This window comes from Melozone crissalis, unplaced genomic scaffold, assembly GCF_028551555.1.
Source record: "Melozone crissalis strain CALT ecotype California unplaced genomic scaffold, PUWL_Pcris_2 ptg000018l_1, whole genome shotgun sequence".
NCBI lineage: Eukaryota > Metazoa > Chordata > Aves > Passeriformes > Passerellidae > Melozone > Melozone crissalis.
In genome coordinates this window covers 35,302,680-35,315,808 of record NW_026535796.1, presented here as the reverse complement: position 1 = coordinate 35,315,808, position 13,129 = coordinate 35,302,680, and the positions used below count along the sequence as shown (strand labels likewise).

Here is a 13,129-nt window from a genome sequence, read left to right as displayed (position 1 = left end):
AGTCCAGCTTTTCTGTTCTATGTCCATTTCGTGCCCTTAGTTGAAATAGAGCCCAAGGAAAGGTACCACCAGATGGCTCAGTAAAGAATGGCAAATTCACAGTCTCTGAACAAGTTCAAAAAGAAAATTTAAATGAAATTCAGAAAGAAAACTTGGGAAAATGAGCAGCAGGCTCCAGAGACTGCTGGTCCCAAGCCACCACTCCTGACCCAACAGAGTGCATTCAGTAGGAGACAAACAAGGAGAAAGCATGTCTCAGAGTATTTTCTGGTCCATATTAGCAGAGCAGTCTAGGATGAACAACACAGAGGGGCTGAACTTCATTTTCCCTCCTTATGTTTCCTCCACTTGGTGAATGAGGGGCAAAAGACAGAGAGAGGAAGACTATTAATGTACATACATAGAAAGAAATATGTGTTTCCTCACCTTCAGGAAGTCAAAATTTTTTAGCATATGAGCAACCTTCTCAGCATTTCTGCCTTCATGGAGGAAATCCAGCTCCAAGGGCAGATTCTTCTTAGCTTCTTCCACCAGCCACATGAACTCAAAATCTGGAAAAATCTGCTTCACAACCAAGAGGAGAATCTGAGAACAAGAGAACAGACAATCAGTTGGATCCTGGCTCCAAAACCACACAGCTACACACAGTGCTGTTTTGATAGGATCATTCCATGTAACTTACAAATAAAAAAAGCAAGTGCTTTTAGGGTTCCTGCAGTATCACAACACAGTATCATGCCTTGGTCATGTAACACAAATTCTGGCCTACTCTTCCATAGAGAAAGGCACATCTAGGAGTTAAATGATAGCCCACCCATCAAAGGGAGGGCAGCTGACTGCTGCCTAGAAGTAAGAGAACAAAGCTCTGGAGAAGAGCCCGCATGGCCAGATCTCACCAAGGGTGTTGCCCTTGTTGAGATCTTCTGAGTCCTATAATACTACAAGTCATTCTTTGACTTCATTTGAACAGCTCTCAGATAATGTAGACAAGGAGGACCAAAAGTAATACTTGTTACTTCTATGTTACTTCTTCCACTGCTGAGCACAGAAAATACTCTGAGCAGTTCAAAGAAAACAGTGGAGTTTGGATACAGTCAGTAGGCTACAGACCCTTAAATAACACTTCTGGTGGAGCTCAGAGGGCAAGTTGCTCTTCAGCATCAGGCAAAGCCATTCTCACAAGGCTGAGGAGGTATTTCCCAAGCATCATATATTCACCACATGGAATATATGGAATGCTCTTCTTCTTAAAGAGATTAGATATTCAAAGACACAGCACCTTTAACATCCCAACCAAAAAGTTCCTTGAAACATTTGACTGGAGCAACATTTAAGGGCTGAGTGAATCAACATTACACAATTGGATGGCATAATCAAAGCTGCACAGCAGCCAAGTATGCTTTCTGTTCATACAAAGGGACAGTTTCTCCACCAGAGCTGCAAACTTACACAAGCTGACAATATGGACCACGTCTCAAGGAAAATTGTTTTTACTGTTTTTAACTGAGTCATAAAACAAATACAAAACCCCATAACAATAGAATGCACTTTGCTGTCTTTATTTTACCTGTTCTGCACATTCATCTGGAAACAGAAACAGGCTTTTAAGTGTATGTTATTACATAGTTTCCCCTTCTCAATCTCCACCACTGGGGTGGGAACTCCTGCACTGCAGAAGGAACATTTAAAGTACACACAGGAAGCTGCTAACATCGAAATGTATGACAAAAATAAATTTATGAACCATCACTGCTCCTGTTCAGTTGTGTGACAACATTTGTTCTCTACCCCATCTCAACTTCTCTTATCTAAATGTCAGTTGCAAACTCAATGTTCCTTTAAAAATGTAATCACCAGGTTCCAGACACTATTGAATTGTATTTTTTACTGCTATATCTAGAGGCACAAATCCTTTCAAATTTATGTCACCCAAATGAAATGTAACCAGCAATCTTCATGAACATGAACATAAACTTCATAGGGTCTCCAAGATTATTCCATTGATGTTTGATGTGAGAAAATTCGTGCTTTTTTTTCACTTTCTTCAAATGCTCTTTTCAATCAATTTCCCAACTTGACCATCAGCAGGGACATCCTAACAAGTATTTTGCCCGCCCCTTTTCTGACACCTGTCAACATATTGTCTTGAAATAATTATTGACATATAGAGAGCAGTGAGGTATCTCTCTCTGGGTTTATCAGATGCTGCACCGACTTTTAAAGAGTCAGCATTGATGCTATGAAACCTCAAGTGAATTTAGGAATTTTCCAGCTACCTTTTCTTGTTCAGATTCTTTCCCATCAGTCTCTAGATGAGACCATCTCCATCAATATTTAAATCAACCTCTTTACCTAACTGCAATGTCTGTCTGATTCTTAAAGGACCAGAACATTAACATGTGTGATCTGGCTTTCTAACAGTCTACACAAAAACAGTCCCACACAAGGATACAATGATGCATGTAAGCCAAGACCCCACAAGAGAGACCTTTTAAAAACAAAACTGCATGTGTCACATTCTGAGCTACCTTTTCATACCTGTGTATATACAACATGTGAATGGTAAACCAGAATGTCTGTACAAGGACAGTACTAAACTACCAAAGGAAAATACATTGGTTTATTTCTAAGTTTCCCAGAAGGAATAGTTTAAAGCCAGAAAAGACAGGAATCATTCTAAAATAATTTGTTAAAATGTCTCTTACCAGTATAATCAGCAATCACAGCATCATGGTGTGAGGAGGTATGTTCCCATGATATCCACTATTAGAAGGGCAAATGTCCCAAGGTAAACACAGGTTCTGGGTCATTCACACAGAATCCTCTTATTACCCTGATCCCATATTCTTTCATTACCTGCTCATCCTTAATCCTTGACTGCTCTTTGTCTGCCACCTTGTTTTGGGAGGGAGACAAGGATGTCATAAGCCCCCTGAGAAGTGCTGTGCACATGATGACTTACAGAAGCAAATTCATTGGGCAGACCACTGCAGCGAGTCCTGGAGAAAATCTGAATCAAATTCAAATCTTCAGCTGGACTCAAAGCCAGTTCAAACAGTTCTGTGTTCTTGAACCAGCACTGAAACAGACTGATCCTATCTTATTGGGAGATCTCTTTGGAACTCAAGTTTCTTTCACTGTGAGTTCAAATTAAATACTCAGTTGCAAACTTATGTGCCCCAGCTGGAACCAGCTGTGCTTCTATGCAGACTAGCCAGGATTGCTCAAAGCAAGGTATTTTAATTGCCTAAAGAAGCTTTAGTTACACACTGCTCTGAGAGGTTGCTGGCAGAATTTTTGATTTCTGATCTTCTGTGATGGAGAACTGTGTTACTGCACCAGCAATACCCTCCAAACACTCATCAGAACTCCTCAGCTTAAGCTTCCCCTCTTTAGTACCGTGAACCTACCTGTCTGCTAATTACTGTGCACTTACTGTATATACAGACATATATGTGTGTATATATATATATACACACATATGCTTTATTAGGAGAGCAAAAAGCTTTAGTGTTACCACTTACAGACCTAATCCTTCCCATTTTCTCCACCACAGCCCTGTCCATTTGGTGTTTTATACTGTATTGCTGGCATCTTTGTCTGTTGCAATGCAGTACAGGGCTGCAGTTTATTTCCATTTCCTCCTTTCTACAGCTAGACTTAGAAGTTGGGAAAAGCTACAGCACTGCACTGGAAAATAAGAGTGGTACCTACCATTCAAGAGAGGAACAGGAGCTAGGCATTGAAACTTTTTTCCTAGCTGAATCCCTCATTTGTATATTTGCCCCTGTTAGGTGACCCTCTCTGTATTTCAGTGTTTTTGTTTCTACCATTAATCAGTTCAGCATTACGGAGCTGATCAAGAAACAAAACTGAATCATAGCAAACTCATCTACTGTTGAATCCACACTAGAGTTTAATTGAAAAACATGCTAATCATGAACAATGATTTTCCTTGACCACACAGGCCTGACTACAAGAGATCAGTTAATGGTCCCTGAGACCAGTTAATGAGCACACGGGCTGAAAAGAGACTTCAGGACTCACTCTCTACTTCTTAAGTCTTATATGGACTTACTAGAACATCACTAATCTTTACCTGTCTTCTCCTCCTTCCCTCTTACCCTGTTGTTCAGTCTCTCCATCCATACAATCACCAGCACTGCAATCCTCACCAATTTTCTGCATTAATCCTGCAAGACAGCACTGATCTCTGTGGAGGTTTCAAAGCCACAGGTTGGTGTTGTTATAGCTGCTTATACCATAGATGAATGTGGTCCCCATACACTTCAATGGCAATTATTCTGTAAGTTTGAAATTAACATGTAATTTTACCTCCATGAGCAAAATATCCTTGGAGCTCTGAGCTTGGACCTTGGGGTGCTGGATTTTCACTGCCACCGTTCTCCCATCCTGCAGCACTGCTTTGTGTACCTGGGCTAGCGATGCTGCTCCCAAGGGAGTGTCCTCAAAACTGACAAAGAGCTCTTTTATCTGCCGAGAGAAGAGAAAGAGGCATCAGCTTGGAGCAACAGAAGCCATGCTCAGGAAAGCCCTGCCCACAGGCCAGAGAGTTCATGTGCCAAAGCTGGGCAGACTCAGCCTTTTCATAGTTCTTCTGTCCCCTCTCTTAGCCTTGTCATTGCTTGGCCTCTGAGTGAAGCCTGCCAAACACGCAAATGCCCTGGAGATACTCTGCTTATGGAAACCTGTGACAGAGTCCCAGCAGCACATTTCATCTTGGACTTGCAGTGGCCAGGCAGTGTGTGAGACTTCTTCAGAAGGTCCTAAAAATGGCTTGAAGTGATTATGGTCAGCATCCTGGGTGCAGAAGCCAACAGCTGCTCCTTTGCACGCATTTCTTTGGCAGATATTTAATACCACCCACCATCACCCCTGAAACCTGACAGTGTGTATTCCTGTGCATTACAGCAGCAGCAAGCTTACTTGGTGAAAACCAGCACATGACTGGGGAGCAGTGGTTAAGGGCTGCATTCAGGGCAGGGGGACAAAAATTGCTGTTTCAACTGTGACATCTTGGCCTGAAAACATGTTTAATGTGATGGACTTTGCCACACCTTCTGTAAAAGTAACCAGGTCTCTCAGCTCAGAAAAAGCACCAATCAGGGACAGCAAAGCACTTGGCAAGCCGGAGAAGAAATTATTAGAAGCTCTGGCTGAGAAATCCAGGACTGGACTACAAGGAAAGTTGCAGATGAAGTAGATTTACCAGGAGCAGGTCCAGGAAGCAAAATCCAAGGTAGACAAGAGTGAGGGCAGAAGCCCACCTCCCCTGCATAACATAGCACACTGCTAGAGACCCTCTTGGCAGCACCAGGCAGCACAGGCTCTGCAAACACTACAACCATGGTAGTGCAATTTCAGCCTAGCTGATGAGCCAGGCCCCTCCACACAGTCAGTCAGCTCACAGCAAGGGCCAACACAGATATGTGGCTTCAGGCATGGTTCATGTAATGCTAGTTGAGGATTGTTGTCCTGCTCTGTAGGGCAAGGCAAACATAAACTCTGAGGTTTCCAGAAGTCAGCAAAGGGACCCTGTCCTACCCTTCTAGCAGGCTCAACTGATTTCAAGTGAGCAGTTGAGAAGCCTGTAATTTATGCAGTAACAAAAAAGAAAGAATGTCAGTGCATTTTTATAACCTGCTTTTTAAAAGGTAATTAAAGATGGGAGCTGCAGCAACCTAGCAATTAAATCTGAATAAAGACCTTCTAAGCAAAGTCTTCATGCAAAGCCTTAAACGAATACTCTTTTTGCTGAAAAGGAAGAAAAATACTACAAGGAGCAGCCTGTTCCCTCCTGCAGCTGCCAAGGAATGAGCCCCCTCCCACACCACCCCACCCCTTCTCTCCCAGCCCCTTCCACAGAAAACTATTGCTAGCCACAAACTGGAGCATTTGCAGTAATTAGGTACCAACACAGACTCGGCGGCCTCCAGTAATTCACTAGAAAGGTTCATTTTATTTATTTAATTAATTCTCTTTGGTCCTGGCGGCAAAAACAATTAAGTAAAACAACTGCATTTAAAAACAACTAGTTATGTGTTTTTTAATTACAGCAGGTCCATAATTCAAACCTATTGACATTTGTGTCTCAAGAGAAAATGTGTTCAAGACACAGGGACTTTTAACCTTTATGTGAAGTTTATGTATTCCCTGAAGAAAGGATCTATTAAGGGTAAAGATTTAAGGTGGCCAAGAGCCTGCTGGGCTGTAAGATCCCATAAGGAAGAAAAAAATGCGCGCAGAGAACCTGCCACATGAGGTCGAGCTGGGATTTTCTTCAACTCTCTCACTACCCTACATCCTTGTATCAGAGGGATGTATCCTTTACAAATTGGTTACTACTCTAACTGCCATAAAGCTGGGTAACATCCCCCAAAGGTTAAAATACAGAATTGGGAGTTCACTGGCTTGAATCCAGTAAGGTACATTTTTAGCAAGATCATATATAAATTGAATAAAATTCCATCTGCTCTGGATTTTAAAACCTCTTAATTGCCTACACTGTCAATCTAGCCATTTTCACAAGAACTGAATGCATACAGGGGAAAAAAAAACGGCACATGTTCCCTCTGGCAGGAAAAATATACCTCATTATCGCGTGACTAAGTTTTCTAAAGAAACATAGTTGAAGAAAGCTGTGTCTAGGAGTTATTTTGTATTGAAGAGTAATTTATAAACTTGCTACTTAGGACATGGAAGTCAGGTTAGCAGTCATGTCTGACAAAGCCAGCTCAGCGGCCCTCCCACAATTCCAGGGCAATTTTGTGCACGTTCACAGGCTGCAGACAAAGACAGCAAGGCAAGGGACTGCAATAGGGCCAGAGAATTGATGGATATCCCAGGAGCAGAAGGGCAGAGCGTGCACAGGGGGAGGGAGCAGATCACAGCCGAGCCATTACATGAGCAGGTGTGAGGCTGAGATAAAACAGAAGCACAATCATGGCTGGGCTCCAGGACCCCCCACTTAGCAAATGACCCTCGTTCATTATGGAATTGTCTTTTCTCAGCTCGCTGGAGGCAGCTAATGCCTCTGCTGCAGGCTGTGTCCCAGACACACAAAAGTGCGCAAGAGGCGCTGTGACATGGAAGCGGAGAAGAGGTGAGCCTGGTTCCCACACTGCCTGCCAGGGAGTGGGGTCTTTCCAAAGAAAGGTGGCTGCACCCATTTCATGCAAGCAGAGAGTTCTTGGAACAGGCTGCAGGCTCTTACTGCTCACAAGCACCCTTAACAAAAATTGTCATTTCCAGAATGGATGATTAGCAAGCAAAGGTCTGGGACAGTCTTGGAGCGCACCTGACCTCAGGAACTCGCGAGTTTTTTCCAGGCTACAGCTGGTCTCAAATGGCCTCATCAAACTCACTGTTACCATCTGTAATCCTGGCAGGAGATGAAACAGGCATAGTTTCCCAACAGGTTTAATAAAGGTTTAAAAGGAACTTTAGGGCTGCTCTTTCAAAGGAGCAGGACAGCCAGCTGCAGGTTTACAGCCGTGCAGGTGAGCAGTGCCCCTGCACACAGTGGTTTCCTTTGCTCCTTCTGCAAGCCAGATCCCCATCAACAAGCACAGGCTCCACCAGCAAATGAATGTGTGCTGTACTTCACTTGCTGGAAACACAGCCCTGATTGTTTACTTCTGAAGAATGAAGCTCATTTAATTTTAAATACGCAAAATATGCGTGATTGTTGGTATTAGTATTCACATCTCAAAGAAGTGATATAAAAGCTCTAACAGGATCTATTTACTTTGACACTTATACTAGTGTGTATTTGTGCTGAGGCTGCACCTAGAGACCACATTAAGCCCAGAGTGCCATGGTATGAGATGCACAGCCACCATGGGCCCTGCACAAATTCATGCTTTCCAGGAATTCCCAGATGTCAGCTACAAGCTTCCTCACATGCTGAAGTGCTTTCCCAAAGCACAGCTGCTCTTCCCAAGGTCTGTAGCACATACTACCTGATGCCACAATGCTGGGCACAAGGATGCCTCAGTGTTTTTTGCAAATCCTGTCCTTAAACACTTAGGAAGATACTGGAAATCAATTGGATTTAAGCTCCCAAATCCTGAGTCCTTTCTGAAAGTATTACCTTACATGACCTGCCTAGCATGTTCTGAGAAGTCTTTGACAGAGCTGGGATTTAACCCAGATATCCCAAGTTCCAGTCTGATATCTTAATCTCTAAACCATAACAGTTAAATGTGCATGTCTTGCTAGCTAATTTCTTTTGAAATATATTGCCTCTTAATCCCAACCTTTTTATATCCATGTTTTTCAGCAAATGATGGAGTATTACTGCCTGGTTTCAACTTGCCCACTTCACAGAGAGGTATGTTCTCTTCCCTCCAGAAAGGCTGCTAGCATGGTGCTCTGGAGCAGGAGCCTAAGTCATGGAGCCCTTCCCCAGCCCTGCATTATATAACATCATTCTACATGAGATGCAGTGGCTTTGCTCTGCCACTGTGATTAATGCTGGCCATGTGTCAGCAGTTTGTTCAAGACAAATTTAGGAAGCAGTGAGATGCAGGATCACTAACAGCAGAAGGCATCAGGACTTTTGGAATTCACTTTATCAACACTAGCACGCCATTTGCTCTCAAATTCAATGCCCCTCCTGGTTTAAGGAACGTGAACCTCATCCTAGGCTGGTCATCTTTCCAACAAGATACACATAACGGCTCATGTTGCCAAGGACTCACTGATCCCTGTGAGTCTGCAAGACCGGAGCTCTAAGTGTGAGAAAAAGGTTACTTTGTTGTAGAGCAATATACTTCCCGGACAGCGAGGGGTTTTTTCCATCGTCCCAGCCCTCCTATCCCCTCTACGAAAACAAAATGTCACAGTGCTGCTCTGAGAATTATTAAGACAGCAAAAACTGAAAGATTAGATTTATCATAGTAGACAGTGGATTATGAAGAATAATTCATCAAACATCAGAACAAAAAGCCCACAATTTATAGGCGGCTTTGTTGAGTCAGTGAAATCTGATTGGACTTCTCCCCACCTAATGAATGCCAAGCTTAATTGATGGTTCCTAAATTCATCTGTCAAGAACATGTATTTATTAATCCAGTATTTTTAATAATATTGTAGATGTAAACAGAACAGTGGTTTTGTTTTCAATGGATTTGCTGGTGTTCACATTACATTTACACATACGTGCACATATATAGAGAGGCATATGCTCCATCCAAATGAATGCAGGTAAAGGTATGCGTGTGTTCTCATGCACTGAAACAATTACCTATGGCTTATTACAGAAAATCCCTGCATCTTTCAGGGCACAGGATGGAAAAGTAAGGTGGTTCTTTTCAGGGGGAGAGATGCAACAAGGTGCCTGCCCAGAATTTGGAAGAGCTGAGGTCTAACATTGTTTCTCCTTGATATCCCCTGTGACACTGGGCCACACCATGCAACAGCACTCATGCTTCAATGAGCAGAATCAGGGCTGTCAACACAGCTAGAAATCTGCCCTTGTCTAATTTATAAGGTCCAAATTTTTAGCTTTGCTTTTAAAAACCTGTCTGTATAATACATATACAACAATTATTACACGCAGCCACAAACATGTCACTTCACATGCCAATGGTACACATTTGTTCCTGACCTGCCAATCACTGCTAACTTTGTTAATCACTGCTAACATTTCACAACAATAGCACAAAATCAGGGCTGTCCATCAACCATCAGCATTTCTTCCAGAAAAATGGGACTCAGGCAGGGTGTGAAGTTCACTTTTTCCTGTTATTTCTACCTTGTACCACTTTGGACCTCTGCAGCCCACTACCTGCTAAAACCCTGAGAATCTTCTCTGGGATCCTACCGACAGCATTTCTCAGTTACAAAGGCATTAGTGTTACAGAAAATGAATCTTGCTAAAGGAAGAGTCCTTGATCCCCCTCAGCCAGAGACCAATGTTCACTCACTCATTCACTGTCTGATACCTACGATCCTGGCTACTTCCTGATCTGCTCACCTATTATCCTTTTTCTGTAGTCTCTTTTGGCTAGACAAGCAGTGGAAAAGCCTACTTGTATTCATCACAAAGCCACTCTTGTATTCAATCACATCCATCCATTGAGCTGTGCAGCAATAGTATCAGTCTACTTGACTTGTATAGTACCTTTAATTATTACAGAGCTATACCTTGAGGAAAAGCGCCTTTTATTCCATCCCCGATGACTCCTGCATAATAGTCTGTGCTCAGGCACACTCATGGTAGTTTCATTTATTTTCCTGACTCAGATCCTTAAGACAAGGCAGGACTGTCTGAGACTATCACTCATCCCAGATCGAAACCTGGATCTCAGTGGTGACAGCTACAACAGGCAGTAAGAGCAATGAGCAGACAGAGCAGATGTATGTCTTCTGAGACCCTGTGTGTGAGGTGGACCTCATCTCCCATCCCTCTAAAAGGTGAGCCACTTATCCATGGCTCCCACAAATAAACAACATTCAGCCTAACATAAGCAAGGATTGTGATGGCCAGACAGGAACATACTGGCTCAGGAACATTGTCCTGACCAGCACAAGGAGATAAATGTTTTTCACCAATTAAGCTACTGGATGTTCTACTAGCTTCCAGAGACACAGGATGCTAAAATTAACAGTTAGCTCAGCACCCAGAGATGCTTTCAACAGTTGGGAGTTCTACAGGTTTTCCAATAGCATTTCACCACAGCCTCTCCCATGTTTAGTTTCATTCAGCTGTTCTTCGCCCAGGTGATGGTTTCACAAAGCACTCTGAAAGCAGAGAAACTGCACAATATACTTCTGATGTAAGGCAGATATCAAGCTAAATTATAAGAAAGCAGAGTCCAGACATCTGCAGGGCTAGCACAACATCTGTGGTAGCACAAACATATAGATGAAACCAGAGAAAGGAAACAGCAAAGCTGGGATGTCTCCAAATAAGTTTCTAATCCATCCACCTGTGTGGGTGAACATTATTCCTGGTCAAAGTATACATCCAGGTAGCTTTCCCCTCATGTTTATAATCTCATACACAGAATTACATTCCAAGAAAATCTATTTCTCAAAAATGTCCATTACCATGGGAAAGGTTTTGCTGTTGGAAGCTACATTACAATTTTAAGCTGCAAATCCAGTTCACTTCCCTGTGGAGAAGATGGAAGGTGGAAGAACCTTGCATGACTGAATCAACTACTTCCTCAGAATCCCCAAGTGATAACAAAGGGATTTACAGTCCCTCTAACACTGGCATGGACATTGAGAAAATACTTATTTTCTGTCCCCAGATGCAGTTAATTAGCATAATGACCTGTGACCTGATCAGCATCCCACTTCTTTCCATCTCAAAATATAACAAAACATCTTGTGCAGCCAGTCATCCTCCTGATACCCTAAACCATTTCTGCAGCTCAGCCTGTCCATGACTGGCCTCCAACAGCCTTCCTTATCCTAATGGCCAAGCAAGAGTCCACTAACAACTAAGCTTGTGTGGAAAGCAAAGAGGTAAAACTACAGTCTCTCTATGTGACAGTAAACACTGTCACTGTGCACTCTATTTTGCATGACATAAGTATCTTATAGCCTATGCAAAATGCACAGACCAAAGCAAAATAAAGCCAAGGTGTGTATATACATATATAATCCTGTTTGCTTTCTATTCCATCATGCTGGAAAAAAAGTAGGGACTTGTGAGCTACGTATTCACTCCAACAATGCAGGCAGATGTTTCCCTGCTTTCCCTTGCACATACAAATGCCCCATTTGATTTGCTTTTTTATCTTTCTCCCAGTTGAGCAATGCTCATTATATCTACTCTTTTCTCTCTTTTTGGGGAAATGCTACTTGCTCTTCATCTCTTCTGTCTGTGAGGAAGGAGCCACACTGGTCAGTTGTTCAGACTGGAATCACAGTCCTTCAAGAGCACACAATGATGCCACTCCCAGCCATCTTTTGTATTTTAATTGAAAGCATTCTTTCTCTTTCCTCCCCCTGCTAACAAAGGAGGGTCTCATTTGTTACACCAGTGCACAGTGGAAACACAGCAGAAGACAACTCTGCTGCATTCCATCTGCCCAAAGGGATTCTTATTCCATGGCTGAGGTAGAGCAGTAGTGGCCCCTTTATATAAAGATTTTCAAGGCTTTCTGTGTTCTTTGCAGCTCTTCAGCTCCCAAGCAATAGAGCTGAAAGTGCTAACATAGCAGGAATACCATAGTAGCTCCTAAGGAAGGGAAAAGTCTCCTCAGCCTTCTGCTATTTTAATTGCTCTCTTAGTATATCTGAGCAGCTGGCTTATCCTTTTCCCAGCTTTCTGGAGATGTTATACAAAGCTCTGCTCACAACCTCTACCCCCACCCTGCATCTGGATAATAGCTCACATAAAATTCCCACTTCCTTTCTGCTGACTTGTAGTTCTGGCTCTGTACTCTACACCAGCCTGCTTCTAGCCAAACTACAATTTCAGCCTGTATCTCAGTCATCTTCTTTCAGTCATACCTCTGTTCACATTCAACAAAACCAAAGCACAGCTCCTAATCTTCTCAGTCAAGCCATCCCTTCCATCTCCTTTCTCATCACAACGGAGAGTGTCACTAACTTTCTGTCAAGCATGCCTGCAGCCTCAACTTTATCATCAACACTGACCTCATTTTGAGGGTTGAACTAGACATCAAGTGCTAATGCTCACAAATGACAGGTGAAAACAAGCCAACTGTCCCCCATCCCCTCAAAGTTCCAACTTCTCTTGAGCTACACATGTAGTAAGATTTGTGGAGGTCCCCAACACAGAGAACCCCTTGGCTGAATTCCTGAAGACATATTCCCAAATGACATATCACCCCTAGAGCTGCCAGCAGCCTGGCGCAAAGACAGAACATTTCTAAAGAATCATCAAATCACTGAACAGCTCTGGTTGGAAGGGACCTCAAAAGACAGCCTGCCTTAACTTTTCATGGGAAAGGAAGCCTTGAAAATCTCCAGTGATGAGGTCTCTCTTCTACCACATCCCTGGGGAAGTTGTTGCCATGACTGGAAGTTCTCAATGTAAGAAATTTCTTACCTGTAACAAGATAGAGCCTCACTCAAAATGCCACAGAGATGGGGCCAGTTGGCACAAAAGCAAGAAGGTTAGATT

At 42.9% G+C, this 13,129-nt stretch overlaps 1 protein-coding gene across 2 annotated transcripts in view; it reads right to left on the bottom strand.

The window, feature by feature from the left end:
• ADCK1 (aarF domain containing kinase 1) overlaps window positions 1-13,129 on the bottom strand; it is a 72,455-nt gene that overhangs the window by 18,385 nt on the left and 40,941 nt on the right. The window contains exons 5-6 of one of the 2 annotated variants that reach the window (XM_054275547.1): window positions 4,336-4,494; window positions 427-585 (exon numbers count right to left, since the gene is read on the bottom strand). In XM_054275547.1, coding sequence (XP_054131522.1) covers window positions 427-585; window positions 4,336-4,494 — 318 coding nt within the window. The remainder of the gene's footprint in view (window positions 1-426; window positions 586-4,335; window positions 4,495-13,129) is intronic. The other variant, XM_054275548.1, reaches the window with a different exon arrangement.